We start from the raw sequence: 14,696 nt of genomic DNA, 5'->3' as shown, positions 1-14,696 counted from the left end.
CGTCCATCAGTTGCACACTGTGGAATTTTGCAGGATGTCGTATGTCATCCAGGTACCATTTGCCTACTTTCACAACCACAACGAGGATTTGGACATACTACTGACTTTGTATACTATATTTGACCTACTACCTAACGAACAAGTATGCAGTTTTGGATGCACGCTAACAAAGCTGAAACTTGTCATTTATGTGATCCCATGTCCTGGAAGCTCCTCTTGAAAAGGTCCTTTCATTGATCTAGTAACCTTGGGAATCCTGTATACTTGTGTGTGCCTGCTTGTCCATGTGGGTATGAGCATTTCTATGTTGTGACCGTCCAGTAATCATAAAAAATGCCCCCCCCTCCCCCCCGCAGAGTCAGCTTGGCAGTAATTCACTGTGCACTGGAGGTCAGCACAGACTTCCCGTGCCTCCAGTGTGGCTCTTAAATAATTGTTGCCTAATGATTTTGCGGTGGATGAACTGGGCTCTTTGGTTGCTTTTGGTTAGAGTGTGTATAGAGACGGCACTTACTGTGCCATCTTAAAAATTCTAAGTAAGTGACATTCTTTGTCACTTTAGTGGCCTTTTGGGATAGCATGACAGCTATTGGGATAGCTGGCTATTTTTAGTATGGTCCTACAGTGGTGGGTGTCCCAAAGAGCCAAACAGGGACATCATCACTTCATAGTTTGTAATTGTGTAAAATGGGGTCATTAAAAGTATATGTAAAATCACTGGCTTTTTTTGATGGAAAGCTGTACATCATTGAATAAAGGATGCACTGAAAGTATTTTAGTAAAATTGGTAAGTCTGGTAAGGTCGCGGTCACGTCGTGTCACTTTGCAGAGCATGCGTACAAGGTGGCGGCTCCTCTGATCCTGTGTTCCTCCCCTATGAAGACACGAAAGCGTGGAAGCCACTTCCACAGCAGGTGCCATCACACAGCGTGATGACAGCCATAGAGATTAACTCTACCTGCTGGTGTTATGTACAGCATGGCTCGGCTTAACCTGACCCCCACCACCCGCATAGAGATTGGTGGGAAGGAGAGAGGTGACAGAGGCAGGGGGCACAATAGCAGCAGGAAATAAGCAAGGGGAGAAGATTCTAGCATGGGTTGGGTGTCGAGCATTTTGAGCTGGCATCCATCCAACACTCCTGCTGTCAGGCTTTCATCTCCGCAGCTGCTCTCCTCACTACATGCTCCCTCGCTCCCTCTCTCCCTCCCCTTCCTTTTCTTCTCATCTTCACTCTCTTGGTGATGAAAATGTCATGTAATACAGTTCCAGTCCCCCCCCACCTAGTGTGCTAGAAGGATTTTATTTCTGTAGCAGGTTGTGGACTCTATTATGTACAAGTTAAAAATGAGGGTAGGGACCAGAGAGGGTCCTCCTTTATAGCATGAGTGCTCTACTGCAGAAATCTTAAGATATCTGAGTGGGCTTTGTTCCCAGGGTATGAGAAGGACAGCAGTGTGTGTGTAGGAGATATGGGAACACACAATCATTCTCTGGATCTTTTATGACATTTAATAATTGATTAGATTTCAAGTGTGTCAGGAAGTTGAAAAGTGGATTATAGCCTCGCAGTCCAAAGGGGAGAGTTTTTGCTGAACAGCACCCTCTTGTGTTTTGGTTGTAAGACCAGGGAGAGCTGCTGTTTGTTTCAAGCCTGGACAATGCATCCTTTGAAACTCAAGGCAATAGAACCACAAGATCTCTGGTAGGTTTGTAGAATAGCTTCACCCCGCTGGAATGAGAATCACACGTGACCGACGTCTCATTCATTGCATCACAGAAAGTTCCGTTTTGTCCGGGCTCCTCAAGACGCTGGGAGGGCGAGCATAGGCAGCTCATTTGTCTTCCTGACACCCTGCTAATGCAGCGCTAATCTGCTTGGGCAGCATGCCTGCTCCCCATTCATCACCCAAGCACACCCCAAGCTCTGACCTCTGTGCTGAAGGGTCAATCCTTATTACTTGTTACTTGCCTTTAACAAATTAACAATGTTTTATACATAATTTCTTTTGAAAACGTATGGGTGCATGCTTACTGTTTGTACAGAAAGTAGATGTGTGCTCATATTCATCTTTGGGTAGGTATGCAGGCTTTAATGTTTGAAGGTGTCTGTATGGGGAATATGTGATGTCACAGTAATGACTTGGATGCAGGTGAAACTGAACGGGGTGTGAAGAGGTAAATAAGGACCAAGGGAACTTCTCGGTGGGATCGATCAGTTCCAAGGACGTTTAACATGGTTTGGTTACACTGAAATGATGGCATGAGTGAGATAGCCTTAAAAGTGCTTAAATGTTATTTTCTGTAAGGGTGGAAATGGAGAATTGAATTGGGAGAGAGGTACCCAAGAAGCTTTTTTGTGAAAAATTTGAGAAGGGCAGACATGGTATTTTTCCACAAGGAATATGCCTACATGGCTGACAGACGGTGAGAGTTAGTGGTGCTCACCCTGCCCATGAGTCACTCCGCACGTTACTTCACTGTGGCGGTGCTTTCCCCTAAATACTTCTTTTTCTGTTGGCTCTAGGGCTGAGTAGATCCTCCCATTTGGTACAGAATAGGGGGAGCAGCTGAAATTCCACATGGTTTGGTTACACTGCACAGTTGAGCAGGAGTGTCAGTGTAAGAGCAGCGCGCTTTGACACGTATTATAAACGCCTGCTGGACTCCTCCCTCGTATGGAGCATAAATTATGTATCAGGGGTTGGAGCTGAGATGACGCCAGAGCTCCCCTAGTGGCCACTGCAGTGTATTTTAATGCACTTTCAGCAGATATACTAGGCAGTAACAGATATTAGTCTCTGCATTTTCTTATTAGATGCTTTTTGAGGTTCTTTGGGCTGCCTGAGCTCATTGGTGGTGCTGACTTTATGCCTTCTGTGCAGCAGTGGCACATGCAGATGTGTAGTAGTGAGATGGGAGGGAATAGAAAGTAGGTTTTTTGGAGGAGCTCGGGTAAGGAAAGCGATGAAAATAGCAAACCATTTTGAGTCCTTGTAACACGTGTCTTTGCCCTCCCCCATGCTTAGCCAAGCCCACCCACTGGCTGTCATCCTCCGACCAGCAGACTCTGGGGAGTCCTGTAGCACCCCATACGGAGTCCTACATGGGAGGCCAACGCCTCCCACCTGACAGCCAGCAACAAGATGAAACTTGTTTAAAGACTCAAGCCTACAGCTGTAGTTTTATTTCATTGTAGTCAGACTCTTTATACCCTTGTCCTATTCAACAGGGATTTCAAAAATGTAAGGCAATACCATATTGTCACAAAGTACTAATTGACACTTTAATTGATTCTTTATTGATCCCCATGGAGAAATTCTCATTACTGGGGGTGAGAGCAAGCTGGCGTGCATCTGGTTACCATTGGCCTACAGAGCAGGTGGGAGGTTTCAGCTGTGGCAGCGGAGGGTGTGTCAGCGTAAAATTGCCTTCATTTAGTTCAGTAGTAAGCCATGCCGTTCATGCCATCTGTACCTGTTACATGGCAATCAGTTGCTGGACATTCTCCCTACTTTTGTCCCCTCCCCCATTTCTCACTTGAAATCATTTTTGGAGGGAGGGGGGAATTTACACATTTTTATTATTAGACATTGTCACTCATTATTAACAGTATCAGTCTTAAAACTGATACTGTGAGAATCTCAAAGTATCAACACCTTCTTCACGTGTATTAGTGCCACAGAATTTGAACCCCCTTATGGACCAGCTGGGGGAGTAGCATTACATCAGCTTCTGTGGCCACTTGGCTACAGCCAGTTCAGCAGTTTGTGTTGTTCTTGCTATCTTAAATAACCCAGCTGCAAACACTTTCTTCAGGACCACAGGTGGCACCTGTCAGACAGAATACCTATGTAATCCCAATTAGACCTGATCCCAAATTTTTCATTTGAAGAATGTTACTATGCTTTAAGTCAATTTTATGTTTATATGCTGACGTATTAGCCTACAATCTTTTGGTCTCTGGAACCTCAATCAAGTGGGAACAGCACTCTACCAACCTGGCAGCTATCAGCTCAAGGGGAAATGACGTGTCGCTGAGAGGGATGAAGCCATCTGGGGTCGTTTGTGCTCCGATCTCTTTCTCCTGCCAACCTAAGATGCTTCCTGTTCCTCTGTGCAGATTGTGGCGGCCATCTTGGCCATCGCTGGCATTGTGATGATGACGTACGCCGACGGGTTCCACAGCCACTCCGTCATTGGCATCACCCTGGTGGTGTCCTCTGCCTCGATGTCCGCACTGTACAAGGTGAGCGGACAGCAGGACTGCTCAAGTAATCCACACAATTTACAATCTGATTAATGCCAGGGATTCTGGAAATACATAAACTAAGCTGTCAGTACCATGCGTCTACTTAGGCATGCTATTTGTCTGTTCAGGCTCTCATACAGATAACATTTCATCAAAGAAATGTTAGGTGTTTTGTACAACGGAGTTTTAGTGCCACTATTAATAAAAATAAAAATATAAAACCTCGAGAATAAAGTTGGAACTTTCAAGATTAAAGTTGTAAAGTTGTGTTGCCCCGATGGCATATAATATGCATACAATGTATTAATTAATAACTGTTAGAGAGAGTTATTCTGAAAATCCTAGGGGTCACCATGAGCCCAAAATGCTGAACCACCATGTCATTACAGCTGTTTTTGTACTGGACATCACAATTCTGTCATTAAAAACACCCCATCTTACTTCCGTTAAAAGTTATTAAAGCCAGAAAACTGAATATCGAATATGAGCCTCCTCATTTTGCCACGCAAAGTCCGTACACGATTCTGAACCTTTTCTCAGTTTTGAGTGACTTTATTCTTGAAACATGGCAGGTTTTTTCTCTTTAACTTTATGACTTTATTCTGGCAAATTACAACTTTATTCTTGAAAGTTTTGACTTTATTCTCGAGGTTTCATATTTTAATTTTTATTAATAGTGGCCCTAAAACTCCATCGTAGTTTTGTCCTGGTGCTTTAGCAGATTTTAATATGTTGAAAAAATAAAACTATAGTGGTAACACTTTCTATGAATGCTGTGTCTGTATGAATCTATGAACACAATCACAACGTTTTATGCATTCATAAAGCATTAAAAGCATGACTATAAATATTTATAAAAAGGCATAACACATTAAAAACATGTTTATTATGCATTATGAATACTTTATGAAGCAGTCATTTATAATGCACTACACATACCTTCATAGTGTGGTGCAAAGCATCTAATTCTTATATGGACCATTATTCTGCATAAAGAGGTATCTATAGTGCATTATAGGTTAGAGCTTCACTGGAGCTTATGAAGTGTTGTAATCAACACGATAATTCATTATGACTATCAATGGAAGATGTTATAATGCTTTATTAATTCTTATACCAACCATTATAATGCATTATGAAGGTATCTATAATGCCTTATAAATGACAGCTTTAAGTAAAGTGTTATCACTATAGCTTCTATAATAATTTATTATAATTTAATTATAATAATTCAATTGAAAGACATTGTAATGTGAATAGCTGTGCTTGGATGTCAGCATACGCAACATAGACAGAGCACAGCTTTGATCAATTAAATTGCATTGATTGTGGTTGTCAACAACTCACAGTTCCTATCCACCCCCCACATGGATTGATAATGAGGAGGGTGTATATCATGACTGAGGCACACTATACTTTCAGTTTGAAATTATTAACATCTAATTATGGCAGAGATACAGAAGACGTTTACCAGGTCTCGCCTTCAGCCAGCTATCCATCAGGCATGCGTCAGCCAATGGATTGGTTTATGAAGGTCCCCTTTTTCCCCCAGGTGCTCTTCAAGCTGGTTTTGGGCAGTGCTAAGTTTGGAGAGGCAGCGCTCTTTCTGACCATTGTGGGCGGGGCCAACTTCGTATTCATCAGCTTCGTCCCTGTCATCCTCTACTTCACACATGTGGAGTACTTTGGCTCACCAGACAACATCCCCTGGGCCTTCCTGTGTGGGGTGGCAGGCTTGCTTTTAGGTGAATGGTCATTCAGCAAAAACAGTAGATATATTGTTTTTCTTGCAGTAATGTGTGGGGTAAAACATTTATCAGATAAGAACAGTGGTGGGCACAGCTAACCGAAAAGTTAGCTTTGAGATGGCAAATCTGCTAACTCTCGAGTTTAAATTGATAAACCAATAAACCGCAAAAAAAAATCAGCAGAAGCTAACGAAAGCTGCTAACCGTGGTTTGGTTTGAGGCTCTGAAACCCTTAAAAACATACCTGGAGAGCTGAAATTCTAACCTGTATAGCAATTTAGGGTTAGAGTGATTACCTGGGGATATTTTGGACTTGCCTAATTGACAGTTGTTGGATTCTGTGGAGTCCCTGTAATACATTTTCTTTCAATGATGATTCATTTGTGACATATAAGCATTTTTGTCAGAGGAGTCTGCAACTGGCTCATGCTGACATTTTGCCCTCAGTGAAGCCACTTGGGGACTACAAACATGGCAGTTTACCCAGAATTAGGAAGGAGGGTCACAGCTCGTCTAGTATTCTATAGCTCTGTCAGTCAGAACCCAAAGAATAAAGTAAAATAACTAGGGGCCGAAGTAGAATTTTTTTGGCTTATCTGGTCAACTTGTCATATTTGACATGGTTTGGACTAAATATAAGCGGACAAAAGAAGGTGCGACCAAGCTAGAAATTCAGCTTTGTGATACAGGCCCCAGTTCTCCGCTTAGTTCAGGATACCTCAGTCTAAATAGACTTCATCTTTGTTCACTTAACTTGTTGTCTGCGCTGAATATATTGACTAATCATGTCTTGTACTCATTGTAGTCAGCCAACAGGGTGCCAGATAGACTGTTGCAGACACGCTCACAACAAAGAGGAACTCATATGTGCAATTTTAGGATTTACAAATGTTTTTTACCGTTAAACTTTATTTATTTCTAAAAAAATGTTAGTGGATTTACAAATTGCGAAACTAAATTTAACAGAAGTTAATTGGTCCACTAACAATTTTCAAAGTTATCAGAAACGCTAATCCACTAACAAAAGAAGTTAGCATCACTCACGTTAGTAAGCAAGTTAGCAAAACTCACATTTCTGGTAACTTTGAAAATTGTTAGTGGACCAATTATCTTCTGTTAGCAGTTAGTAGGTTAGCAGAATCTTACCCACCACTGGATATCCTACTGGCTAATATCTGACTGATTACCAGCATTATTGGAAACAGTATGAGCTAACTTTAAGTCCATACTGCATTTGGTATTTGGTACATGAATTAGTACTTGATGTGTAAACATTGTGTCAGTGATTTTTTTTTACATAAAGTTGCAACAACAAGAGGTTACTGTAGCTAATTTCTTTTAACTTAATGATGCCAGTAAACTGTGCATTTGTTAGGCATGTTTGAGAGTGTTTCTTGCATGCCTTAAATGACAGTAAATTACCTCCCCAACGTCATGTTGTTAAGGTTTTATTGTGTGTGTATTTTTTTCACCCTCCTTTAGCATTCAACATCCTGGTAAACTTCGGAATTGCAGTAACTTACCCCACGCTGATATCCCTGGGAATTGTCCTTAGTGTCCCTGTTAACGCCAGTAAGTTCCTCCGCATCGTCTGCTGCCATTTCTGTTTTCTTCGGCTTCCTTCGGTGGGTTCTCCTCAGGATGGGGCACCAACCCATCGCAGGGCACACAAAACATACATAAACACACCAAGAAGCAGCATTAAGGGGATATTCTTCATACATGGTTTAGAACATCCAAGATCAAAAGAATCATCCAGGCCAAAGATACAGTCTCTCCAGCGTGTCTTGGGTCTTCCTCGGGGCCTCCTCCCAGTAGGACATGCCTGGAACACCTCACCAGGGAGGCGTCCAGGAGGCATCCTGACCAGGTGCCCGTGCCACCTCATTTGGCTCTACTCTGAGCCCCTCCCGAATGACCGAGCTCCTCATCCTATCTCCCCTATAAGGGAGAACTCAGTCACCCTGCGGAGGAAACCCAATTCGGCCGCTTGTATTCGCAATCTCGTTCTTTCAGTAATTACCCACAGGTCATGACCATAGGTGAGGGTAGGAACGTAGATCCAAGGCCACCCCTGGCCAAATTGGGGCCCCAAGCAGAATTTTATTTTGAGGCCCCCACCCATTACAAAATGACTGTATCACAAAATGCCATTTAGGTTTACAACCTTTATTAGTACGAACAAATCAAATGAACAGCCTCTTTCTGCGCATTTGACCGCTGATTGGTCAGTTTCTGCATGCTGTCAATCATTGCAGCAACGCGTGAAGTGTCAGATTACTCGTCTCTTTTTTTTCTCTCCTGCCTTTGGCTGACTTGGTGCTCTACGCATGACTCACGGCAGCAATGCACATCCTTTGTGTATTTGCAGGGAATGCGTCCCCTTGCGGAAAATGGGGGCCCCCATGGATCGTGGGGCCCTACACACAGCACGTGTTCTGCATGTAGGGAAGGGCAGCGCTGCATAGATCGACTGGTAAATCGAGAGCTTTGCCTTTTGGCTCAGTTCCTTCACCATGACAGAACGATGCAGCGCCCGCATTACTGTTGGTGCCGCACCAATCCGCCTGTCGATCTCCTGCTCCATCATTCCCTCATTCGTGAATAAGAACCTGAGATACTTAAACTCCTCCACTTTGGGACAGCCCTCCTCCCCGACCCGGAGAGAGCACTCCACTCTTTTCCGGCTAAGGACCATGGTCTCGGATTTGGAGGTGCTGATTTTCATCCCAGCCACTTCACACTCGGCTGTGAACTGCTCCAGTGAGAGCCAAAGGTCACGCAACTAACAGAACCACATAATCTGCAAAAAGCAGAGACCTAATCCTGAGGTCACCAAACTGGACACCCTCAACGCCCTGGCTGCGCCTAGGAATTCTGTCCATAAAAGTTATGAACAGAATCAGTGACAAAGGGCAGCCCTGACGGAGTCCAACCCTCAAAGGAAACGAGTCCGACTTACTGCCAACAATGCGGACCAAGCTCTGACACTGGTTGTACAGGGACCGAACAGCCTTATAAGGACGTCCGACACCGCATACTCCCGGAGCACTCCCCGAGGGACACAGTCGAATGCCTTCTCAAGTCCACAAAACACATGTAAATTAGTTGGGCAAACTCCCACGCACCCTCCTGGACCCTGCTGAGAGTTTAGAACTTGTCCACTGTTCCATGGCCAGGGCGAAAACCACACTGTTCCTCATGAATCTGAGGTTCGACAATCCAATGGACCCTCCTCTCCAGGACCCCTGAATAGACCTTACCAGGAAGGCTGAGGAATGTGATCCCCCTATAGTTGGAACACACCGTCCGATCCCCCTTCTTGAAGAGGGGACCACCACCCTGGTCTGCCAGTCCAGAGGTACTGCCCCCGATGTCCACGCGATGCTGCAGATGCGTGTCAACCAGGACAGCCCCGTAGCATCCAAGGCCTTAAGGAACTCTGGGCGAATCTCATCCACCCCCAGGGTCTGTCCACCAAGGAACTTTTTAACCACCTCAGCGACCTCCGCTTGATGGCATCCCTCACCACAGGTGTCCACCAGGGGGTTCGGGGATTGCCGCCGCGACAGGCACCGACCACCTTACAGCCACAGCTCTGGTCAGCGGTCTCCACAATGGAGGCGTGGAACATAGCCCATTCGGACTCAATGTCCAACGCCTGCCCCAGAACATGGGCGAACATGTCAGTGGTAAGAGTTGAAGCTCCTTCTGACAGGGGATTCCACCAGACGTTCTCAGCAGACCCTCACTATACGCTTGGGTCTGCCAGGCCTGACCAGCTGTCTCCCCCACCAGCAGAGCCAACCCACCACCAGGTGGTGATCGGTTGACAGCTCTGCCCCTCTCCTCACATGTAAGTGTCCAATACATGCGGTGACAAGTCCAATGGCACAACCAGAAAGTTGATCATCGAACTGCAGCCTAGGGTGTCCTGTTGCCAAGTGCACATATGGACACCCTTATGTTTGGACATGGTGTTCATTATGGACAATGCATAACGAGCACAGAAGTCCAATAACAAAACACCACTCGGGTTCAGATCGGGGGGGGGCGTTCCTCCCAGTCACGCCCCCTCCAGGTCTCGCTATCATTGCCCACATGACCATTGAAGTCCCCCAGTAGAATAAGAGTCCCCAGGAAGAGCGCTCTTCAACATGCCTTCCAAAAAGGGTGGGTATTCTGAACTGGCGTTTGGTGCATAAGAGCAAACAAAAGTCAGGACCCGTCCCCCCACCCGAAGGCGAAGGGAGACTACCCTCTCATCCACTGCGGTAAACCCAAACACGCAAGCGCCCAGCCAGGGGACAATAAGTATGACCACCCCTGCTCTGCGCCTCTCCCCGCGAGCAACTCCAGAGTGGAAGAGGGTCCAGTCCCCCTCAAGGAGACTGGTTCCAGAGCCCAAGCTGTGCATTGAGGTGAGCCTGACTATATCTGATCAGAACCTCACAACCTCACGCACCAGCTCAGGGTCCTTCCCCGTCAGAGAGGTGACACTCCATGTCCCCTTCTGCAGCCAGGGATCGGACCGCCAAGGTCCTTGCCTTCGGCCACTGCCCAGCTCGCACTGCACCTGACCCCTATGACCCCTCCTGGGTAGTGAGCCAATTGAAGGGGGGGCCCACGTGCCTCCTTCGAGCTGTGCCCGGTCAGGCCCCATGGTTGCAGGACTGGCCATTAGGCGCTCGCCATCGAGCCCCACCCCCAGGCCAGGCTCCAGGGTGGGTGCCCCGGTGATCCACGTCCAGACGAGGGAAAACGTGAATCTGTGTTTTAGTCATTGTCTGGTTCCTCACCCAGGACCTGTTTGACTTGGGCAACTTAGCTCCTGGGATCATTGGAACACGCGAACCCCTCCACCACGATAAGGTCTCGGCTCCAGGAGAGGATGCCAGTGCCCAACAATGTAAATCCATGCATTTTAAATAATAATAATACATTAGTAAATATCATAAGCATCTCCTATGGGTCTTGGAAGTCTCACAAGATTTGCCTAGTGAACACTTCAGCCGAATGTGCCGAACTCGCTGACTTGTCAATTGCCAAGAGTCAGGAATGCGATGGGCAAAAGAACGCTTCATGATTCATGATTTGCTGTATTTTCCGACCCCCACTAGATGGTGATGGTTTATTCTGGGCCGCGTTTTGAGCCCTTTTTTATAGACAGCACCATCTAGTGGGGTCAGAAAATTTAGTCTGGAGTAGTGAGCCACAGGTATCAGTTTGCAAGAATAACCCATATCATGTTTAAGAACAAATCAACATACTATATGGGCAGAAGTATGGGGACACCTTTTAATCATTGAATCAGACCATACAGTCAGGTTTACAAACATTTGTGAAAGGATGGGTCATTCTGAAGAGCTCAGTGAATTCAAGCCTGATTCTGTCATAGGATGCCACCTTTGCAATAAGTCAGTTTGTGAAATTTCTTCCCTGCTAGAAATTCCATGGTCAACTGTAAGTGATATTACTTCAAAGTGAAAAAGGAGAGCAGCTATGTGCAGGGCTGAATAAGTCCCTTGTCGGTTTTCCACTGTTTAAATACAATCCATATGCTTTTTAAATACAATACCCTACAGTCAATGTCAGTAGCAGCTTTGGGGGGATCAGAATCATCCACCTTCACTATTTTGAGGATTTCCTGATGTTTTTGATAGAATACATATCTATTTGGTATTTATGTATTTTATTAGTAGGCCAAAGAAAAATAAAGGCAGTTTTCTGCATGTTTCCTGTGAAGCTTTATTTAAATTAAACACTGTGTATTTCCCATAATAATTTGCACAGGGACACACAAAAATGTTAGGAAGTAGCGTAATATATCTCCTGATATATGAATCAGGAGACGTACACCCTGCTTTGTTCGTAATTTAACAGTGTTAGAAGCAACTAATGACAGACTGTATCATTAGACAGAGTGACTATGTTGTGCTTTGAAAATTCTCAAGGCACTGAATCTGGCTCTTCACTGCATCATGACTAATATTTATTTAACTAGCCAGCTGGAGAGAGTAAGGAATGTGCCCCTTGCTCCTTAGACTTGGCTACATCCAGTAGGTTTCCTGGCTCTGTGTAAACTGATTCTAAGTACTTAAATCGGGCACAGAGTCCAGATGAGTCATTTGGGGGCTGGGGGTGTACCATCCTCAACAAGTGGTACTAAGAAGCCCCTTGCATTATTTATTGACCTGTTCTGCATGAATGAACTGGGTTAGGGGGTCTTTACCAGTGGGGTGTGCACTAAAGAGTGTACCCTGCATACCCTTTTTTATACCCACAGTGGTGGACCTGTACACCTGTGAGATCCAGTTCAACACAGTGCGCCTCATAGCTGTCTTCATCATCTGCCTGGGCTTCCTAATGCTGCTGCTGCCCGAAGACTGGGACCAGTGCTTGATCCAGCTTAGCTCCAAGCTGCGCAAGAAGGAGGAGGCCATCGAGGGCACCGGAGAGGCGGGCGCCTGTGCGGGACTCAACTGGAGTCGCAGGGGCCGGACGTCCATGTCGACATTCACACACTGACATGTTGACCCCGCCTCTTAACGCCGGCCAGACCAATCCTGCCTGGCAACCCGCTCACCTTTTAAAATTAAGCCATTCATTTACTGATGGGGAAGAAGGTCCTATTTTTGTGCTCTACCAAAAGGAAGCAAAAAAAAAGCACAGGTATTATAGTTTGTAATTTGAACTGAAAGTCAAAAATATAATTTTTAATGTTTTATATGAAGTACAGCAGTCCATAATTACTTCAAAGTGTACAGTAGTTTGCATGGATTTTAAATACATATTTTCTTCTTGCCTCGCCCTACCCTTTCCCATTCAGCTCCATCACTGTTTATCCATTCTTTGGAAGGACCTTTCGCATCACTTGCACCCATTTCTGGAAGCCCGGCCAGGAACCATAACAGCGACATCATTCCAAAAGCAGCTGCTCAAACAGGGATAATGGTTGGCTTGAAGATATTTGCCGAATCCATGCCTGCTTTGCATGCCGTGTGTGAGCTAAGCAAAGGCAAAATTGGCAAGAGTGCACTCACCTTAAGCCTCTGCCACAGCTGGAACTAAAGGCCTTCTTTCACTGTACTGCTTACTCTACCATAGATTTTTGCCAATATGTTTTTTTGAGTAATAACAATAGCCACATACCAGAGGGTCTATACTGTGATGGTATTTATGAGTTCTGACACAAGTTAATTTCATCGTCAATGCATATTACAATAATTCACCCAGCAGACGACTGTGAATTTAAAGCCTTTCTCTGTACTCTGTCGTGACCAGGATGGCAGTCATCTGCTTAATGCTGGGGTGGGTGTGGATTGCATTCAAAATATTTCTTTTTAGATACTTTTTAAGTTTATGCTTAGCATCAATTCCACATTTTTGGCACAGACAGTGAGCAATTTGAACACTGTGAATAGGTACTGCCATATCCCAGTGAGTAACATTCTTCTACAAAGCTGATGGGGGTATGGACTTATCATGGGGGTGTGTGAGGTGTGTGTGTGTGATCCTTGGTATCCACCCTGCCATGAATGTATGACCATTTCTCTGACCATCCACATTAAGCTGTGTTCCCCTTCACACATACATCTCTTCGCCTTGGGTCTGGGCAGTTCTTCATCTTGTCTGCAAAAGCTGATTCTTCACCAGTCACCACATACTACTCACCGTTCTGTATGTTGCCATTCATTCGTCCTAGCACAGGTGCTTCAGCTGACTGAGTCTTGGGGGCTGCTGTCCCCTTCCTCAGCACGGTTTTCGGCTCCTGAAGCTCCTTGACTGAGCAACACTCACGAAATGCCAGGTTTACGATTTCTCACTTCAGGAGAACAGCAAAGCCTTTGCCACAGAACGAGACCCCTGGAGATACAGCTTACATTAGGTGATTCTGTGCAGCGTAACTTGCCCAACCTATAACACTGTATTGTTACACAGTGTATAGAGTTACCAGAGATTCAGCTTTGCCACCTTGTCAGGGAGCAGTGCCAGTATCTTTGATTCAAACTATATCATGAACACCAGATGCCCTAGGAAATACACAACTTTGGCTTGTTTGAAAGCTATTGATGTCTTGATGTTTAACTTGAATGCAAGATAAACAGATGAAATTTAGGGCAGACACCACTCTGTCAATATACTGAAGTATATATGGTGCTACCTGAACAGAACGTGAAGTCGACTCAAAGATAAGAGCATGCGGGACGCAAGCTGTGTGGTTCTATCGCCTTTTTTTGCAATAGAAAACATCAATGCTGTCACCCATTGTCATTTTTTACAATGGCAATAAAATATTATATTGTATTCCTCTGGGATTATTGCTAGATGTAACTGTAAACCTTTGTAAGGAATGATGGTTTTTACACTGAAATGCAATGTAAGATCACATTTGAGGGGGAAAAAAGCGTGTGAATAAATTATACTTCGGTTTATTTTGTGCCGTCTGTTGTTTTCAGGCACATTGAAATGTAAATTAAACATTTTCGGCGTGGATTGAGTTTGGAAGCTTTGTACATGGGAGCGGCAGGACAGAAACAGCTTCAGAGCTTGCTATGCTTTCAGGTTTGATCTCTTCATTGAGAAGGTAAGAAAGGGAACAAGGAAACAAGGCTGGGATATGGATTGTGGGATTGTGATCAAGCCATACAAATGATATAATGTAGCCTACCAAACGATGCCAAATGTTTTAATCT

At 44.9% G+C, this 14,696-nt stretch overlaps 1 protein-coding gene across 3 annotated transcripts in view; it reads left to right on the top strand.

The window, feature by feature from the left end:
- slc35f3b (solute carrier family 35 member F3b) overlaps positions 1 to 14,435 on the top strand; it is a 56,589-nt gene extending 42,154 nt beyond the window's left edge. For 2 of the 3 annotated variants that reach the window (XM_049009520.1, XM_049009523.1), the window contains 5 exons: positions 4,124 to 4,249; positions 5,805 to 5,997; positions 7,483 to 7,572; positions 12,287 to 12,672; positions 12,830 to 14,435. In XM_049009520.1, the coding sequence (XP_048865477.1) occupies positions 4,124 to 4,249; positions 5,805 to 5,997; positions 7,483 to 7,572; positions 12,287 to 12,528 (651 nt within the window). In that variant the 3' untranslated portion in view covers positions 12,529 to 12,672; positions 12,830 to 14,435. Of the gene's footprint in view, positions 1 to 4,123; positions 4,250 to 5,804; positions 5,998 to 7,482; positions 7,573 to 8,371; positions 10,128 to 12,286; positions 12,673 to 12,829 lie in introns of those variants that run through there. The other variant, XM_049009522.1, reaches the window with a different exon arrangement.
- Positions 14,436 to 14,696: the final 261 nt, after the last annotated feature.

This window comes from Brienomyrus brachyistius, chromosome 3 (genome assembly GCF_023856365.1).
Source record: "Brienomyrus brachyistius isolate T26 chromosome 3, BBRACH_0.4, whole genome shotgun sequence".
Lineage (NCBI taxonomy): Eukaryota > Metazoa > Chordata > Actinopteri > Osteoglossiformes > Mormyridae > Brienomyrus > Brienomyrus brachyistius.
The sequence above is the reverse complement of the archived record's forward strand: the minus strand, read 5'-3'. Positions and strand labels throughout refer to the sequence as shown.